The sequence below is a fragment of the Octopus sinensis genome, linkage group LG20 (assembly GCF_006345805.1).
Source record: "Octopus sinensis linkage group LG20, ASM634580v1, whole genome shotgun sequence".
Taxonomy (NCBI): domain Eukaryota; kingdom Metazoa; phylum Mollusca; class Cephalopoda; order Octopoda; family Octopodidae; genus Octopus; species Octopus sinensis.
In genome coordinates this window covers 25173798-25187444 of record NC_043016.1, presented here as the reverse complement: position 1 = coordinate 25187444, position 13647 = coordinate 25173798, and the positions used below count along the sequence as shown (strand labels likewise).

Sequence of the window (13647 nt, the reverse complement as noted above, 5' to 3'; positions counted from 1 at the left end):
AATAAATATACAAGAAATAGTAACATTATTGATGCTCATCTTAACATAAGCTCATTAAAGGAGAAATGTAGTGTGTGTTTTTTTTACACTGATAAATTAAGACTTTCAGCTTGAACTTCTGAAATTGTAAGTTTCAAAAAATAATGGTTTTTAATTTAGGCACAAAGCCAGTGATTTTCAGGAGGGGGTTAGCTGATGCCATTGATCCTAGTATCTAACCAATACTTTATTTTATCAATCCCAAAAAGGATGGAAGGTAAAGTTGATTACGACAGGCTTTGAACTCAGAATCAAGAGAATCAGAAGAAATACTGCAAAGTGTTTTTTTAACACTAGCAATTCTATGTATTTGTCCCCTTACAGTTTCTAAATAATGAAAATTAATACTAACCATAAGAAAACCTTTTGGAAAAACATTTGAAGACGGTTCTTGGACCGTCCGACTGTCAGTAGCAGGAGTTGGTGAACGTCGGAAGTAGCTGCTAACTAAATAAATGAAAATCATTCTAATGAAAAATGTCTTTGCAATACCCCACATATTAAATCTGTTCCTCTGCTGCTGAGGCTGCTGCTGCTCTTCTGTTTGCTCAACATTTTGATTTGCTGGTTCAACCTGAAAGAAAGAAAATATGAAAATATTAAATAAAAAAAAACCCACTAAGCAAATTCTTATAACAAATTTATTAATTTCTATTTTGGAATGGTGAAGATGAATCTGTAAAATCCAAGCATTTATGACATTGGGAACTACTGAAATATTGAACAGTTGTTGCTTTCCAGCTTTCTTCAGTGAATTTAACACTTTAACATTCAAATCAGTCATATCCGGCCAAAATATTCTACTTGATTTATGTTCAAACTGGCCAGATCTGGCTTCTCCCATCTATCATATAATGTCATTCTAAAAATAAAGAACTACATCATTAAAATCTCAAACCTATCAGATAATGCATCCTTTGTTCAAAACAATATGAATAAATAAGCATTTATATTTGACAGAATAATCTGAATGCTGAAAGGTTAAAATCTAAATAATAGAACGTTGGTATTGATTGAACAACATGCAGTGAATATATATATATATATATGCACAACCACTCAAATAGTACAAGAATGTTATCTGTAGAGAAAATAAAAGCTTTTAAGAAATGTTTGTACCATTAACTTTGATAAATCTGATGAAATTTATGAATATATTTAAAAGCAGTATCAATATAAATCTTGTGTCTAAAACACACATTTATTAAAATATCTACACAAACTTCTTTAAATATCTTCACAAGCTGGAAAATACTGTAATATCATTTTACTAGCTGTCCCAGCTCCCTGAATGTTATGGCACTGGATTGGTCTATCTTGAAATAGAGACTTGACATTCAAAGATTTAACTTTGCACCTTTTCCCCATGTGAATATTCCCACAGAGCCAGCACAGAACTTTTTCATCCATTAGCTTCACATGTCCTTACAAATATAGTTGTCTCATAAGTAATTATTTAAACTGGCCACATCTAGTCCAACATTTTCTACCTGTTTTATGTTCAAACTGGCAAGATCTGGCCTCTCACACCTTCCTAACAATGTCATTCAAAGCAAATAGTTACATCACTGAAATCTCAAAGCTACACTATAATGCTTGATTAATGCAAATCAATGTGAATAAATAAGCATTACATTTGATGAAATCTCAATGGTAAAGGGTTAAAATGTGATTTCCTATATCCACTTTAACTGATATTAACCATTGACCATGTATGCCTATACCCATTTTCCCATCACAGCATTCACCTCTACTCCCATCTTTAACCATCTGTCACTCCATTCACACTCTCATGAGCTTATCAACTCACCTACTCTTTCTTATCTTCTGTCCCTACACTCTCTTTTATAGTTACCTTCTTGTACTCTGATGTGAAGGTGCATGGCTCAATGGTTAGAACATTGGGTTCACAAACATGAGGTAGTGAGTTCAATTCCCAGAACAGGCTGTGTTATATTCTTGAGCAAGACACTATACCTCAGATTGCTCCAGCCCATTCAGTTGTAGAAATGAGTTGTGGTGTCACTGGTGTCAAGTTATATCAGCCTTTGCCTTTCTCTTGAATAACACTGGTGGCATGGAGAGGAGAGGCTGGTATGCATGGGCAACTGCAAGTCTTCCATAAACAACTTTGCCCGGACTTGTTCCTTGGAGTAGGATTTTCTATGTGTAATCCCATGGTCATTCATGACTGAAGGGGGTCTTTACCCTGTGACCTGATACATCATCACCATCTTTTTTTCTCTTTCCAGCTGGGGAAGCTATGTACCTCCTCTACAGTACAACACTTGTTTTTCTCCCTCTCTGTCATACATCAGCCTCTCAACATATGACATAAATCCACTTCCCTCAATACATTCAGACATGGGAGTCTTGCCTTGCAAGTTACTTGGTACATGCTGTAAAATAGTTGTTGTTAAGAAGGATTTTCTATGGCTGGATATCCTTTCTGTTACCAACACTCACCTGTTTCAAAGTAAGATGATATTTCCCCCATGACCAGACATGTTTCCACAATATTTGGAACAAAGGATATAATGGTGTCCTTTGTGACACCATGTTGAAGCAAAGAGACAGCATGTATACACGTGCACACACTCACACAAAATGATTTTCTTTCAGTTTCCATCTATCATGTTCAAGTCACACGGATTTGGTTGACCTAGGGCTATAGGTGTCACACAATGAAACAGAACCCAGGACCAGAGAGACAGCATACACTCACAAAGCTTTGGCTGGTCTAGGGCTATGGGTGCCATGCCTGCACGTATAATGTAAATTAAATTAGCCAAGACAGTCCTGCTCAAAAATTTTAGGTATTACTTCACATATCTACAAAACAATGATTAAAAGTATTCTTCATCTATCTTTTATCAGAATTGTTGATCATCAACTGAGACTCAATATGGTTGCTTAAATTGCTAGAAATAACAGTCAAACTACATCCAATCTTTTATGTTTAACTTGTTTTAGTGTCAGGATACAGGTAAGCTGGAACACCACCTTGAAGAATTTAATCAAACAAATCAAAACCAGTACTTGTTTTTAAGTCTGGTACTTATTCTATTAGCATCTCGTGCTGCACTGCTAAGTCATGGGAATGTAAACAAACCAATGCCAGTTATCAAGTTGTGGGGTGGTACGTACATACATAATATATATAAACGATGCATTAGATAATGTAATACAGTAAATACAATTCCTGAAAATTGAATGATCAGAGCTTGAATTGTTTTGATCACAGGCCTGGTTGGGACAGGGACCACTCGAGGTTAAACAAGGACAACTACTCATTATGAAAATACCTATGGAAGGAGTCTAGGGTTAGCACATCAGTTGTAATGAAGTTAGTAGCTATTCCTCACAACTGAAAAATTATTTAAAAATATAAATATAATAAAGGGATAAACCAAATTTAGAAAAAGTTTGGTTACAACTTTGCAAGCCCATAATTCATGTATTAGTAATATTCAACCTTGCTAAGGCAGTGAGCTGGCAGAATCGTTAGCACATCAGGTGAAATGCTTAGTGGTATTTCATCCATCTTTACACTCCGAGTTCAAATTTTGTTGAAGTTGACTTTGCTTTTCATCCTTTTAAGGTCGATAAAATGAGTACCAGTTGAGCAGTGGGGTTGATGTCATTGACTTAACTCCTCTGAAATTCCCGACCTTTTGCCAGAACTTGAAACCAATATTTGACCTGGTTGTAAAATTCAAGTGGGTCCATCTAAAGGTTAACACTTTTGTTACTAACCCGTCTGAGACTGTCCTTGGTTCTAGAGGACAAATGACCGTTTTTGACGTGATCTAAATCAAAATCTTCCATCAAAATTTCATACTAATTTAAGTTCCAAACACCAGCTTAATGACAAAATTATTTTACCAAATTCTTAATTATTTAAAAAATTAATCAAAAGGGAGTGCATTTTATCAGATAAATGGTAACAAAAAGGTTAATCAATGTTAATATTGGAGCCAGCAAGGAAACCTCAATGCAGTCAATCAACCTTCAAGAAATAGCAGTGAAATTTCCCTCAAATCACACTTTACTATTTACTTAGAAATAAAGCACATTTGGATAATGCAATCGTAAATATTAAGAAAAAAAGAAAGAAAAAGAAATCGCAGTAGGCATGCTTTTGATGAAAAGCTTGCTTAATCAAGACTGACCTATAGCCAAATGATAACAGTGTAGTTAACAGATTTGCAGAGTTTAAATATGATATGAATATGCTACAGATTAAATTTAATAAGTCTTGTTAAATTCACATTCACACACATTCAGAACACAACTATTTATAAACTTCTAATGGCTTAACAGTTTTATTTCCATGCTTTCTTATGAATATAATTGAGAATTACATTGTGCCATGTTAAAAGCACCCAGTACACTCTGCAAAGTGGTTGGTGTTAGAAAGGGCATCCAGCAGTAGAAACCAAGCCAAAAGAAACTATAAAACCTGGTGCAACTTTTGGCTTACCAGATCCTGTAAAATCATCCAACTAATGACAGCATGGTAAATGGATATTAAATGATGAATACCTAGATGTTTTGTTCATTGACTACAATAGATCCAGATGTTCATCTCTTAACAAACATTATTCTATCAATTAAATTGAAATAATTAAAACAAATTGAAATGGTCAAGGCAACATCTGATGAGTGTGGTTTCTTTACCATCCAATATTATAATGAAGTAACTTCTCCTAGACAGATAAACAAAATCAAAGAACATAGTTTATGTCCTCAAGTATTCTTTTATTTGTTTCAGTCATTAGACTATAGCCATGCTGGGGCATTGCCTTTAAGGATTTAGTCAATCATGTTGACTAGTAATATTAAATCAGGGTACTTATTTTATCAATCTTATTTCTAACAGCTAAATTAAGGAACATACACAAATATAAACTCAGACACAGAAATATACGTACATGTATATGTAGGCACAGAATTGCTTGTATGGCTAGGAAGTTCTTCTCACATGTGGTTTTAAATTCAGTTCCACTGTGCAGTACATTGGGTAAAGCTCAGTATCTTTTAGTATAGTCCTAAACTGACCAATGCCTTATGACTGGATATAGTAGATGGAAACTACAAAGCCCACTGGTTGTCGTAGTCATCATCATCATTTAACATCTGTTCTCCATACTGGCATGGGTTGGACAATTTGATAACAGCTGGCAAGCCAAAAGGCTACGCTGAGCCCTATTGTCTGTTTTGGTATGGTTTCTACAGCTGAATGCCTTTCCTAAGGCCAGGCACTTTACAGAGTTCACTGGGTGTTTTGTTTTTCCATAGCACCAGCAGGGTCAACAAATATCTTGCAAGATAAGAAACTCCCCAACTCACCAACTGGTGGGAGTAGTATAGAGGTAGGAGCTTTGTGTCAGTTGATGAGAGGTTAAAAGAATAATAGTGGGATAGAGATAGGTGTCTTTCTGTAGAAGGGAAACAAGGATATCCCAGTTGAAGAAGAAATGGAGAGAGTGGGAGAGATAGTGATGGATATGTGTCAGGACATACCCTCAAAGTATAGTGGGGTGTATAGGTGAAGTGATACAGAGGATTGGACAGGGAGGGGAAGATAGAGAGGAAATTTTCATAAGAATGCTGAAAGGTGGCTAGATGGTATAGACTGTAGTAACTGAAAGTGAGATATATGAGTGGCTCAGTGGGATGGGGTGGTTATGTTAGATATGTGAGCACATGGAGAGAAATAGGAGATGAAAGAGGTTTAAAGATGGAGTATAGCAGAGAAGAAAGCACATGGCTGGAGGAAGATAATGAGGAATGGAAGTGATTCTAAGAATGGAGTCTAGCAGAGGAGAGAGAAAACATAGCTGGAGAAAGATAATATGGAATGGGAATGGTTCTGGGAAAGGGGAAGGTAACAAAAGGGTTGGAGTGCACAGCATGTGCCTATTCTGCTCTCAGGTGATTATGGTAGCTGAATAATATCAGAGGTAAAGAAGTGATGAGTGTAGGTAATGAGATGTGGAGGAATTTTGATGGGCAGAGAGAATGGCAGTGAGGAAGAGCTTTGTAAGTGCAAGCATTTACCATGGTGGTTTTAGGATATCAATTATGTTGAGGTGGCAGGGTGTTTTCAAGCACAGTAAGACACCAGATACTCAATCCTTTGTCATCTCCTCCTTAGAGCTCAGCATCTTGAGATCAGCCCTCAATATGTCATCCAAAGTATTCTTGAGATTCCCTCTTCCACAACTCCCATCCACTTCAAGTAATTGGCACTTTGCTATGCACTTGTCCTTGTCCACATGCACCACTTGACTGAACCAGCACAATCTTCTCTCTTGCACACTACATCTAATTCCTTTTATGCCTAAGTTTTCTCTCATACATGCACACTGACATTGTGTATCCAACAGGGCATACTAGCTTCATTTCTTTCTAGTCGTCACCTGTCCTCTGCATTTAAGGTCTATATCTCACCACAATATAGCAGTTAAAATGTGTACACAAGCACTATATAAGCTTTCTTTCACTTGGATCCTTTACTTGGAAAATAAGCAATGGTTAATGACAGGAAAAGCATGCAGCCGTAAAACAATGTCTCGATACATATCTACCCCATGCTAAGATGGAAAACAGTTGTAAATACAAATAAACAAGTATTTATGTATGTGCAAATGTGTATGATGCATTTCTATACAGTTTCTATCTACCAAGTCTCAAAACCGTAGTAGAAGACACTTTCTCAAAGTGCCATTCAGTGAGACTGAACCTGAAAACCTGATAAATTGTAAAGAAACTTCTTACCAATTAGCTATGTCTATGTTAAGGGTGTGTGGGTATTTCGAAAATACCTCAGTGACAACTGTACCCTGTATAGTTACTGGCTGCCCTTTGGCAAGGCATAGCACCCTTTCAGTCACCCTGCCAGGGAAATGGCAAAGTCATGGGACTGCAGCATGGCAGATTGTGAAAAGATTGTAAAAGAGCTCAACTAGACCAATGCTTCTTCTTACATTGATGCTGAGTGGAGGAATCCTAGAAGATCAATGGTCAGGATTACCAATTTCTATCAAGACTAGCCAAACCTGAGGAGTCATTTATAGTAGCAGCAGAAAAGTAGAGAGGTAAGAAGCATGAATGACTGTTGTTCAGGCCAGAGGCCAGAGTGTACCTATTAGTTACTTTATGCATAAAAGCTGGGTGGCCTGTCTTTGGATGTAGTCTAGCCTATCCATTGCAACAGTAAAACCATCCTACATGTGAGGCAATATTCCATTTTGGACCAAATTTGAGCTTTGTAGAAGTATCAGCAGTTGAGGTGGCTGAAGTATTTTCTGATCCTGAAGAGAAGGGTCAGTCTTTGGAATGCATTCCTAGTTATGTTAAGGAGTGCTTTTACCAGGAAAGACCTCAGTGATAGCGAAGTTTAACAACCAGCAATTTGAGAAGCCATCAAAGCTTTAGTTGAGTGTTGTTCATGTTTAAGAGGTATGTGGTGTGTAATATTTTCTTGATATGAGCAGTGTTTCTTTTGAGGGCTGTTAAAAGATAAAGAGTTGCATGGCCCCATGGCAGGATGCTTTCAAGAGATCCATTCATAAAATCAGTGCAGGTTTGGTGTTTGGCAACTTGACAGCACATGGATGATGCTTAGTTGGAGAAGGTCCGGGAAGAATGTAGGGTTGTAGTATTAGCCATATAAGAGTGAGTAGTGTTTGATATGTTGGGGCACACTAGTGTTCATAGAGTGAGAAACAGAAAGGGTACCACTGTGAGTTAGAGATCTTCAATGGGGGATCTAATTTCTTTCCTTGATGACTACCAGAACAGTTCTATGGAAGCTATTCTGGTGGTTATTAAAGAGAGAGACACTCATGTTGTTGAAGGACATGGTTCTTAATGACAGTCACTATTAATTTTCAGATAACTGGAAAGTGGGGGCTTTCTCCATAGTTGGTAAAGATTCTTTTGGTTAGGGACTAGAAGGACAAGTTGCAGTATTAGAGAGAAGATAGCCTGAGTAGTGTTATATATGAAGGAAGTGTCCACAGTTTGGACAATGATCATACTAGAGCTGAATTTCTGGAAAACACCACCCAGCTTTGGGCAGTGGGTGAGTTTCTCCAGACTTTTTTTTTTTTGAGGGATCAAATGTGAAGTACATATGCAACCAATTTGTAGTACTTGAAGTGCTATGGGGGAGAGAGAGGGTGTTGTGTTTTGAACAGTTGCAATGAGGCTGTGGTTGTAAGACCAGTTAGATTATGATTTATAGAGCTTGGGTTTTGAGACAAGAGCATTTAGAGTGTCTCTGTTAGTCTGTGATGCAAGTAGGGAATGAAACAAGTTGATGAAGAATGTTGAGAACAGCAAAATATTTGGATTCTGTGCCTGTAGCAAATGGTATGGAATTAACATGTGAGTTGTGGATGTTGAAGCCAGCATGGACATTGATTTTTGAGAGAGGTGAAATGATAGATATGTTATTGATGCAGGAGGAGATATGGATATAGTCAAAAAGGCACTGGGGATTCAAGAAGATTGGAGAAAGATAGAGAGTTCAGATGTATTTTTAGAGAATGTAGGAGGAAGACATTGAGTAAGAGTAACCTGAAGTTATAACTGCTAAAACCCAGATGGAGGTGAGTGATAGGGAGAGTAAAATCTATGTGTGCACAGATGCCACATTTTAGAGTGAAATTTTATTAAAGAGTTAATCTGGAGTGTGGAAATGGATTCTAAATATCATCATTTAACATCCACTTTGCAAGGGTCAGACAGAATTTTTTGAGGCAATTTTCTACAGTTAGATGCCCTTCCTGTCACCAACTCTCGTCTGTTTCCAAGCAAGGTAATATTTTCCCATAGCTAAACATTTTTTTCACTAAAGAAATGAAAATAAACAACCTTGTATAATGACTATGCTCATTTAAAATCATTATGCGATGTCAAGACAAAGGTACACACAAACACATACAACAGGCTTCTTTTGGTTTCTGCCTACCAAATCCACTCAAATCTTTTTGACACTTGCCCAAGGTGCCAAGCAGTGGGACTGAATTCCAAGACTTCTCAACTACACAGCTATGCTTGTAACTATTTATAGGCAAGGTGGAGAAATTTGTGTTATGGAGAGGAAAAAGAAACTATATTTTTTTGCTATACAAATATTACCTCTTCTGCCTGGAGAGTTTTTATCTATCATTTTTATCTGTATGTTATGCTCTAGAAAGAACTATTTACAATAATCCATGACAAATACTAATTTACTTATCTCTGCTTTTCTATTGTGATTAAGTTGATAAAATTGTTGAAAATGTGTTAAAAAAGAATAATGAACATAGCATGTTGACCATTCTGTCACTATAATTCTATTGAAATGTACTGCATCTGTTTCAATTAAATTTGAAAATAATGAAGAATTTAGTAAATCAACTTATTAAGCTGATGGGAAATAGCAAGTTGGTAGAATCATTAATATTTTGGACAAAATGATGAGTAGCATTTTGCCCATCTTTAAGATTTGAGTTCAAATTCTGCTATGGTTGATTTTGCCTACTATTCTTTTGGAATTGATGAATTTAGTACCAATCAAGTCAGGGGGCTAAGTCCTGGGATTGATATAATTGACTAGCCCCCTCCCCCAAAGAATTTCAGGCCAAGTGCCTATTGTAGACAAGATTATTAAACTGGTGTTTGGAGCTTATTGTTTAAAGATATAAACTATCTATATTGTTCTGCTAGTAAATTGGTAATATTTTAACAAATCTGAATGCACTGTACTATATTCATCTTCTAAAGAAAAATGCACAGGGCTCGATTAGAACTCATTTCCCAATGAATGAAGTATCTTATGTGCCTTGCTGAGCTGATTCTAAAGATACACAACAATTTAAAATAATTATTTCCAAGTTATTATCTTAATTATATATTATGTCGACAATAGATTACATCTTGAATTTTATTCCATAGTCTATCAGTTAATTATCTAACAAATGGTGTACTGTATAGATTATGTCGTCTATTTTGTTTCATAGTATTGCTATAGAAGTACAAACAGACAGTAGCAGATATTTTGTTTCCTATTACAACCTTGCATTGACAATAAATGATATTAGACTCTTCATTTTAAAGAACTTTCATTCATGATTTCAAAGAGGAATTCTATAAAAATAATTTTTTCTCTACAGTAAAAAGATAAGTACAAAAACTGATAAACTGTCACATGTTTCATCAAAACCCAATGTCAATGGAGGTAATTGTAAACAAAAACCCAACTTTCGATAATAGTTTACTCATGCCATTTGGTAATGAACCATTCTGATGGAATATATTAATGCTCAGTTGATTTCTCAACCAATACACCCTGCACATACAAATAATTACTTCTCAGATGCAGCAATCTTTTACTTTCAATATCCCTATGTTGTTTCCTCAGATTACACTCCTATCAATTGGAACACTTTAACCGTGATAGAGGTTAAAGCCTGAAGTTAAATTTTCCACCCGAAAGAAACGGAATACTCACTTCATATCAAAAATTATTATGGAAACACCACTATAACAAGAAGACAGATAAGCTAACTTAATTTCTTTTGCTAACATTCTACATGGACTTTGCTATTGGTAAATCCCGCATTTGCATGGATTCTTTAGAGTTTCCCCCCTAATATTAAATACTTAACAGTGAAATTGATAAATGTGTTGTCTATTTTTTATATTTGAACTGAGGCAAGTAGAGTGATCTACCTTGACTTTAACATGGTCATGACTTGGCAAAAATCTGTGTGTTATGTCGCAAAAATTAATCATCTATTCTGATAATAAATAACTAAATACTGACGACCATAACGACGGCACCGAAAATAATAATGCAGATTGAGTTTTTTTTCTTTTCTGAAACACTATAATAGCTCATTTCTTCAAAATAATTATCTACAAATAGTCGTTTTGTACCTACGAGTTTTTAAGTAATAGAAAGTATTTTTACCAATAATATTTTTGTAGTAATATAAATCAATTAAGTTTTGAATTACAGTAATTGAATTTTGCTTCGTCTAGAGCTATTTCTATCGGCTGCTGGTTTAATTTTAAAAGGAGAGAAAATGGAACAGGAACACCCAGAGATTTAGGTTCAACAGGAAATTTACATTTCTACCTAAAAGAAATACGTTAACAATACGTGCAATAATGACCAAATAAATTGGTACAAGCAACATGTAAAAATATGAGAGTTCCTTAAAACGTACGAGGCAAGCGTTGACATGAGATTTCATATTGTGTCCGTTATCTATTCTTTAGGGCAAATTTTTTTATTTAATAGCAGGAAAGAGAATAACAATTTAAAAAACAAACAAAAAAAAACACGTTTTCCTCCAATGCGTATAGCTAGATATATATTTTAAAGGCAGTCAAACCACACATTTTGGATGAAACCTCACCATTGTTAAAATAAATATAGAATATAACGTGACTTTTGAGAACTATATGAAAGTTATAATAAGTATTGTAAAAATTTTAAGTGCAACTTTCTAACCGAACTAATTAAAAATTAAAAGGCTTAACATTCTTAACATCAAAAATCACCAAAGTCTTATCATCATGTAATTTCTGATATTAATTATAATCAGTAATGACTCTCTACAGAATCTAATTTTTAGTTTTTCTTCGTTAATAAAAGAATGAAATTGATATGGCACGTTTGTTCGTTAAATAATAGGGGAGGGGTGGCATATACTTAATATTAAGATACGGCTTTTGCTTTAATGATTTACAAACAAACCGTAAATCATGACTGTGCAATAAATATTTGAAAATTTTAACATTTTGTGAGGTTATCTAGAAAAGGTGTTTGAAACATGTGACACAACTTAAGTACGCTACCATTTTAAAACAGCCCGTAATAAAAGGTCATGTAACTAATGAAGTGTATTTAATTAACTAAAATTAGATTACTTTATTACTCTAATTTTACAGTTTAGTAAGATGCAAAGATATGAATTTAGAAGCTTCATCTAAAAATGTCATTCAGTAATCTAAACAGATCAATAAATTATATATAAATAAAAAAAATGTTTTCATAAAAAAATATCTAAAAATATTTTCGATAAAAATGAAATTAGATTTATACAATGAATGTTCACGAAAAATAAAAAAAAAGGCGTGGAAAGTGTTTTCTATATGGTTAATTTTAGTTACGGTTAAGTCAAGAAATTGTAACAATGTTGCTTTTCTTGACAGTGGTATGGAATCGAAGTAGATTTACTCTAATAAAATAAAAGCAATTGGACAAATATATTGCAACGCTTAAACTAACACAGAAAATACAGTCAAGAAATATTTGACAAAACAGCAACTTCTTAAGAAATAGGATTGTTGCCGTGAAATCTAAGCATGGAACACCGCAATCTCTATTCGAGGAGTGGCCAAGAGCTCCGTTTAAATAAATACATGAATAAACTCCACACTATATAGTGAAGGGTCTATCTTTATATGTATAAACGCAGATGAGTGGATATGTGTGTGTATGATGTACAATGTTTACGTATATGATGGACATATATAGGTAAGGAAGGATGAACATAAGAAAGACATGTTTCGAGAAGAGACCCTCGCCAAAACTAGGTAACCTCATCAAAGTCTGAAGAGATTGACTCAATTAAGGATAGTGGTGTGTTAACTGAAATATGCTACTGAGAGCAACAACGAATAAAAAAATAACACAAGAGATAAATCACATCATATCCCCACCCCCCGTTTTTTGAAATAAAATCCAATACAATAAAAAAGTTGAGTATTCGTAAACGAGAAAAAAAAAATTAATCGTTGATTTTTTTGTCCTCCTTTCTGTTATAGAGCTTGTTCGCCCAACCGAATGTTCATATATGTAAAACATTGCTGTCGGCTGAACTAAAGTGTTCGATTAAGTAGTTTATCGAATAAAGTGTTGCAATTTACCTTATTTTCGTGATCTTCTGTAGAAGTTAATGCGGTTTCATCATTGTCCAAACGTTGTTCAGTGGACTCAGCACTCATGATGTTGCTAGACATTACACAGTTACAGAGATGTACTCAAGACTGAAACGATCTAAGCGAAAATGCCCGTGTTACACATATTGTCTTATACTTCTCCACTACAAAGTACAACACATCTCACGTTATTTTCAAATATTATTACAAATTACTCTAAAGTGAGAAATAAATTCGGAAAATACGAAAAATAATTGAATTTGATAAAAATAGATTTTGAAATCTTTAAAAAAATCACCTGATAATAATACGCAACTTTCCAGGAGCTCTACATGCAACGTGACAAGTAGAATATCAAGATGGCGGGCCTCCGGGATTGCGTCGCACGTTACTTCCCTTTTCAAAATATCCAGGATGTCGTAAAATTGTTTCAAGAACAGTTAAACAAACCCGAAGATCCAGATTTAACACTCCTTTCTATTGTGCTTGGTGCAATTGAGAATATTTTAACTGTCAATCGCACTGTCCCAACTGATGTTGATTGTTCGAAAAGTCTGGAGCCAATTTTTCCAGCGATCGAATTTTCAACAGTTGAGGTTCTTTACAATAAGTTTGTTACAATTGTGAAAAGTACCGTAGATTTAACAGAATATAAATCAG

The 13647-nt window shown here is 34.9% G+C and overlaps 1 protein-coding gene across 2 annotated transcripts in view; it reads right to left on the bottom strand.

Moving 5' to 3' along the window:
* LOC115222538 (cleft lip and palate transmembrane protein 1 homolog) overlaps positions 1-13417 on the bottom strand; it is a 62723-nt gene extending 49306 nt beyond the window's left edge. The window contains exons 1-3 of one of the 2 annotated variants that reach the window (XM_029792795.2): positions 13286-13417; positions 12976-13105; positions 392-613 (exon numbers count right to left, since the gene is read on the bottom strand). In XM_029792795.2, coding sequence (XP_029648655.1) covers positions 392-613; positions 12976-13068 — 315 coding nt within the window. In that variant the 5' untranslated portion in view covers positions 13069-13105; positions 13286-13417. Of the gene's footprint in view, positions 1-391; positions 614-12975; positions 13148-13285 lie in introns of those variants that run through there. The other variant, XM_036511725.1, reaches the window with a different exon arrangement.
* Positions 13418-13647: the final 230 nt, after the last annotated feature.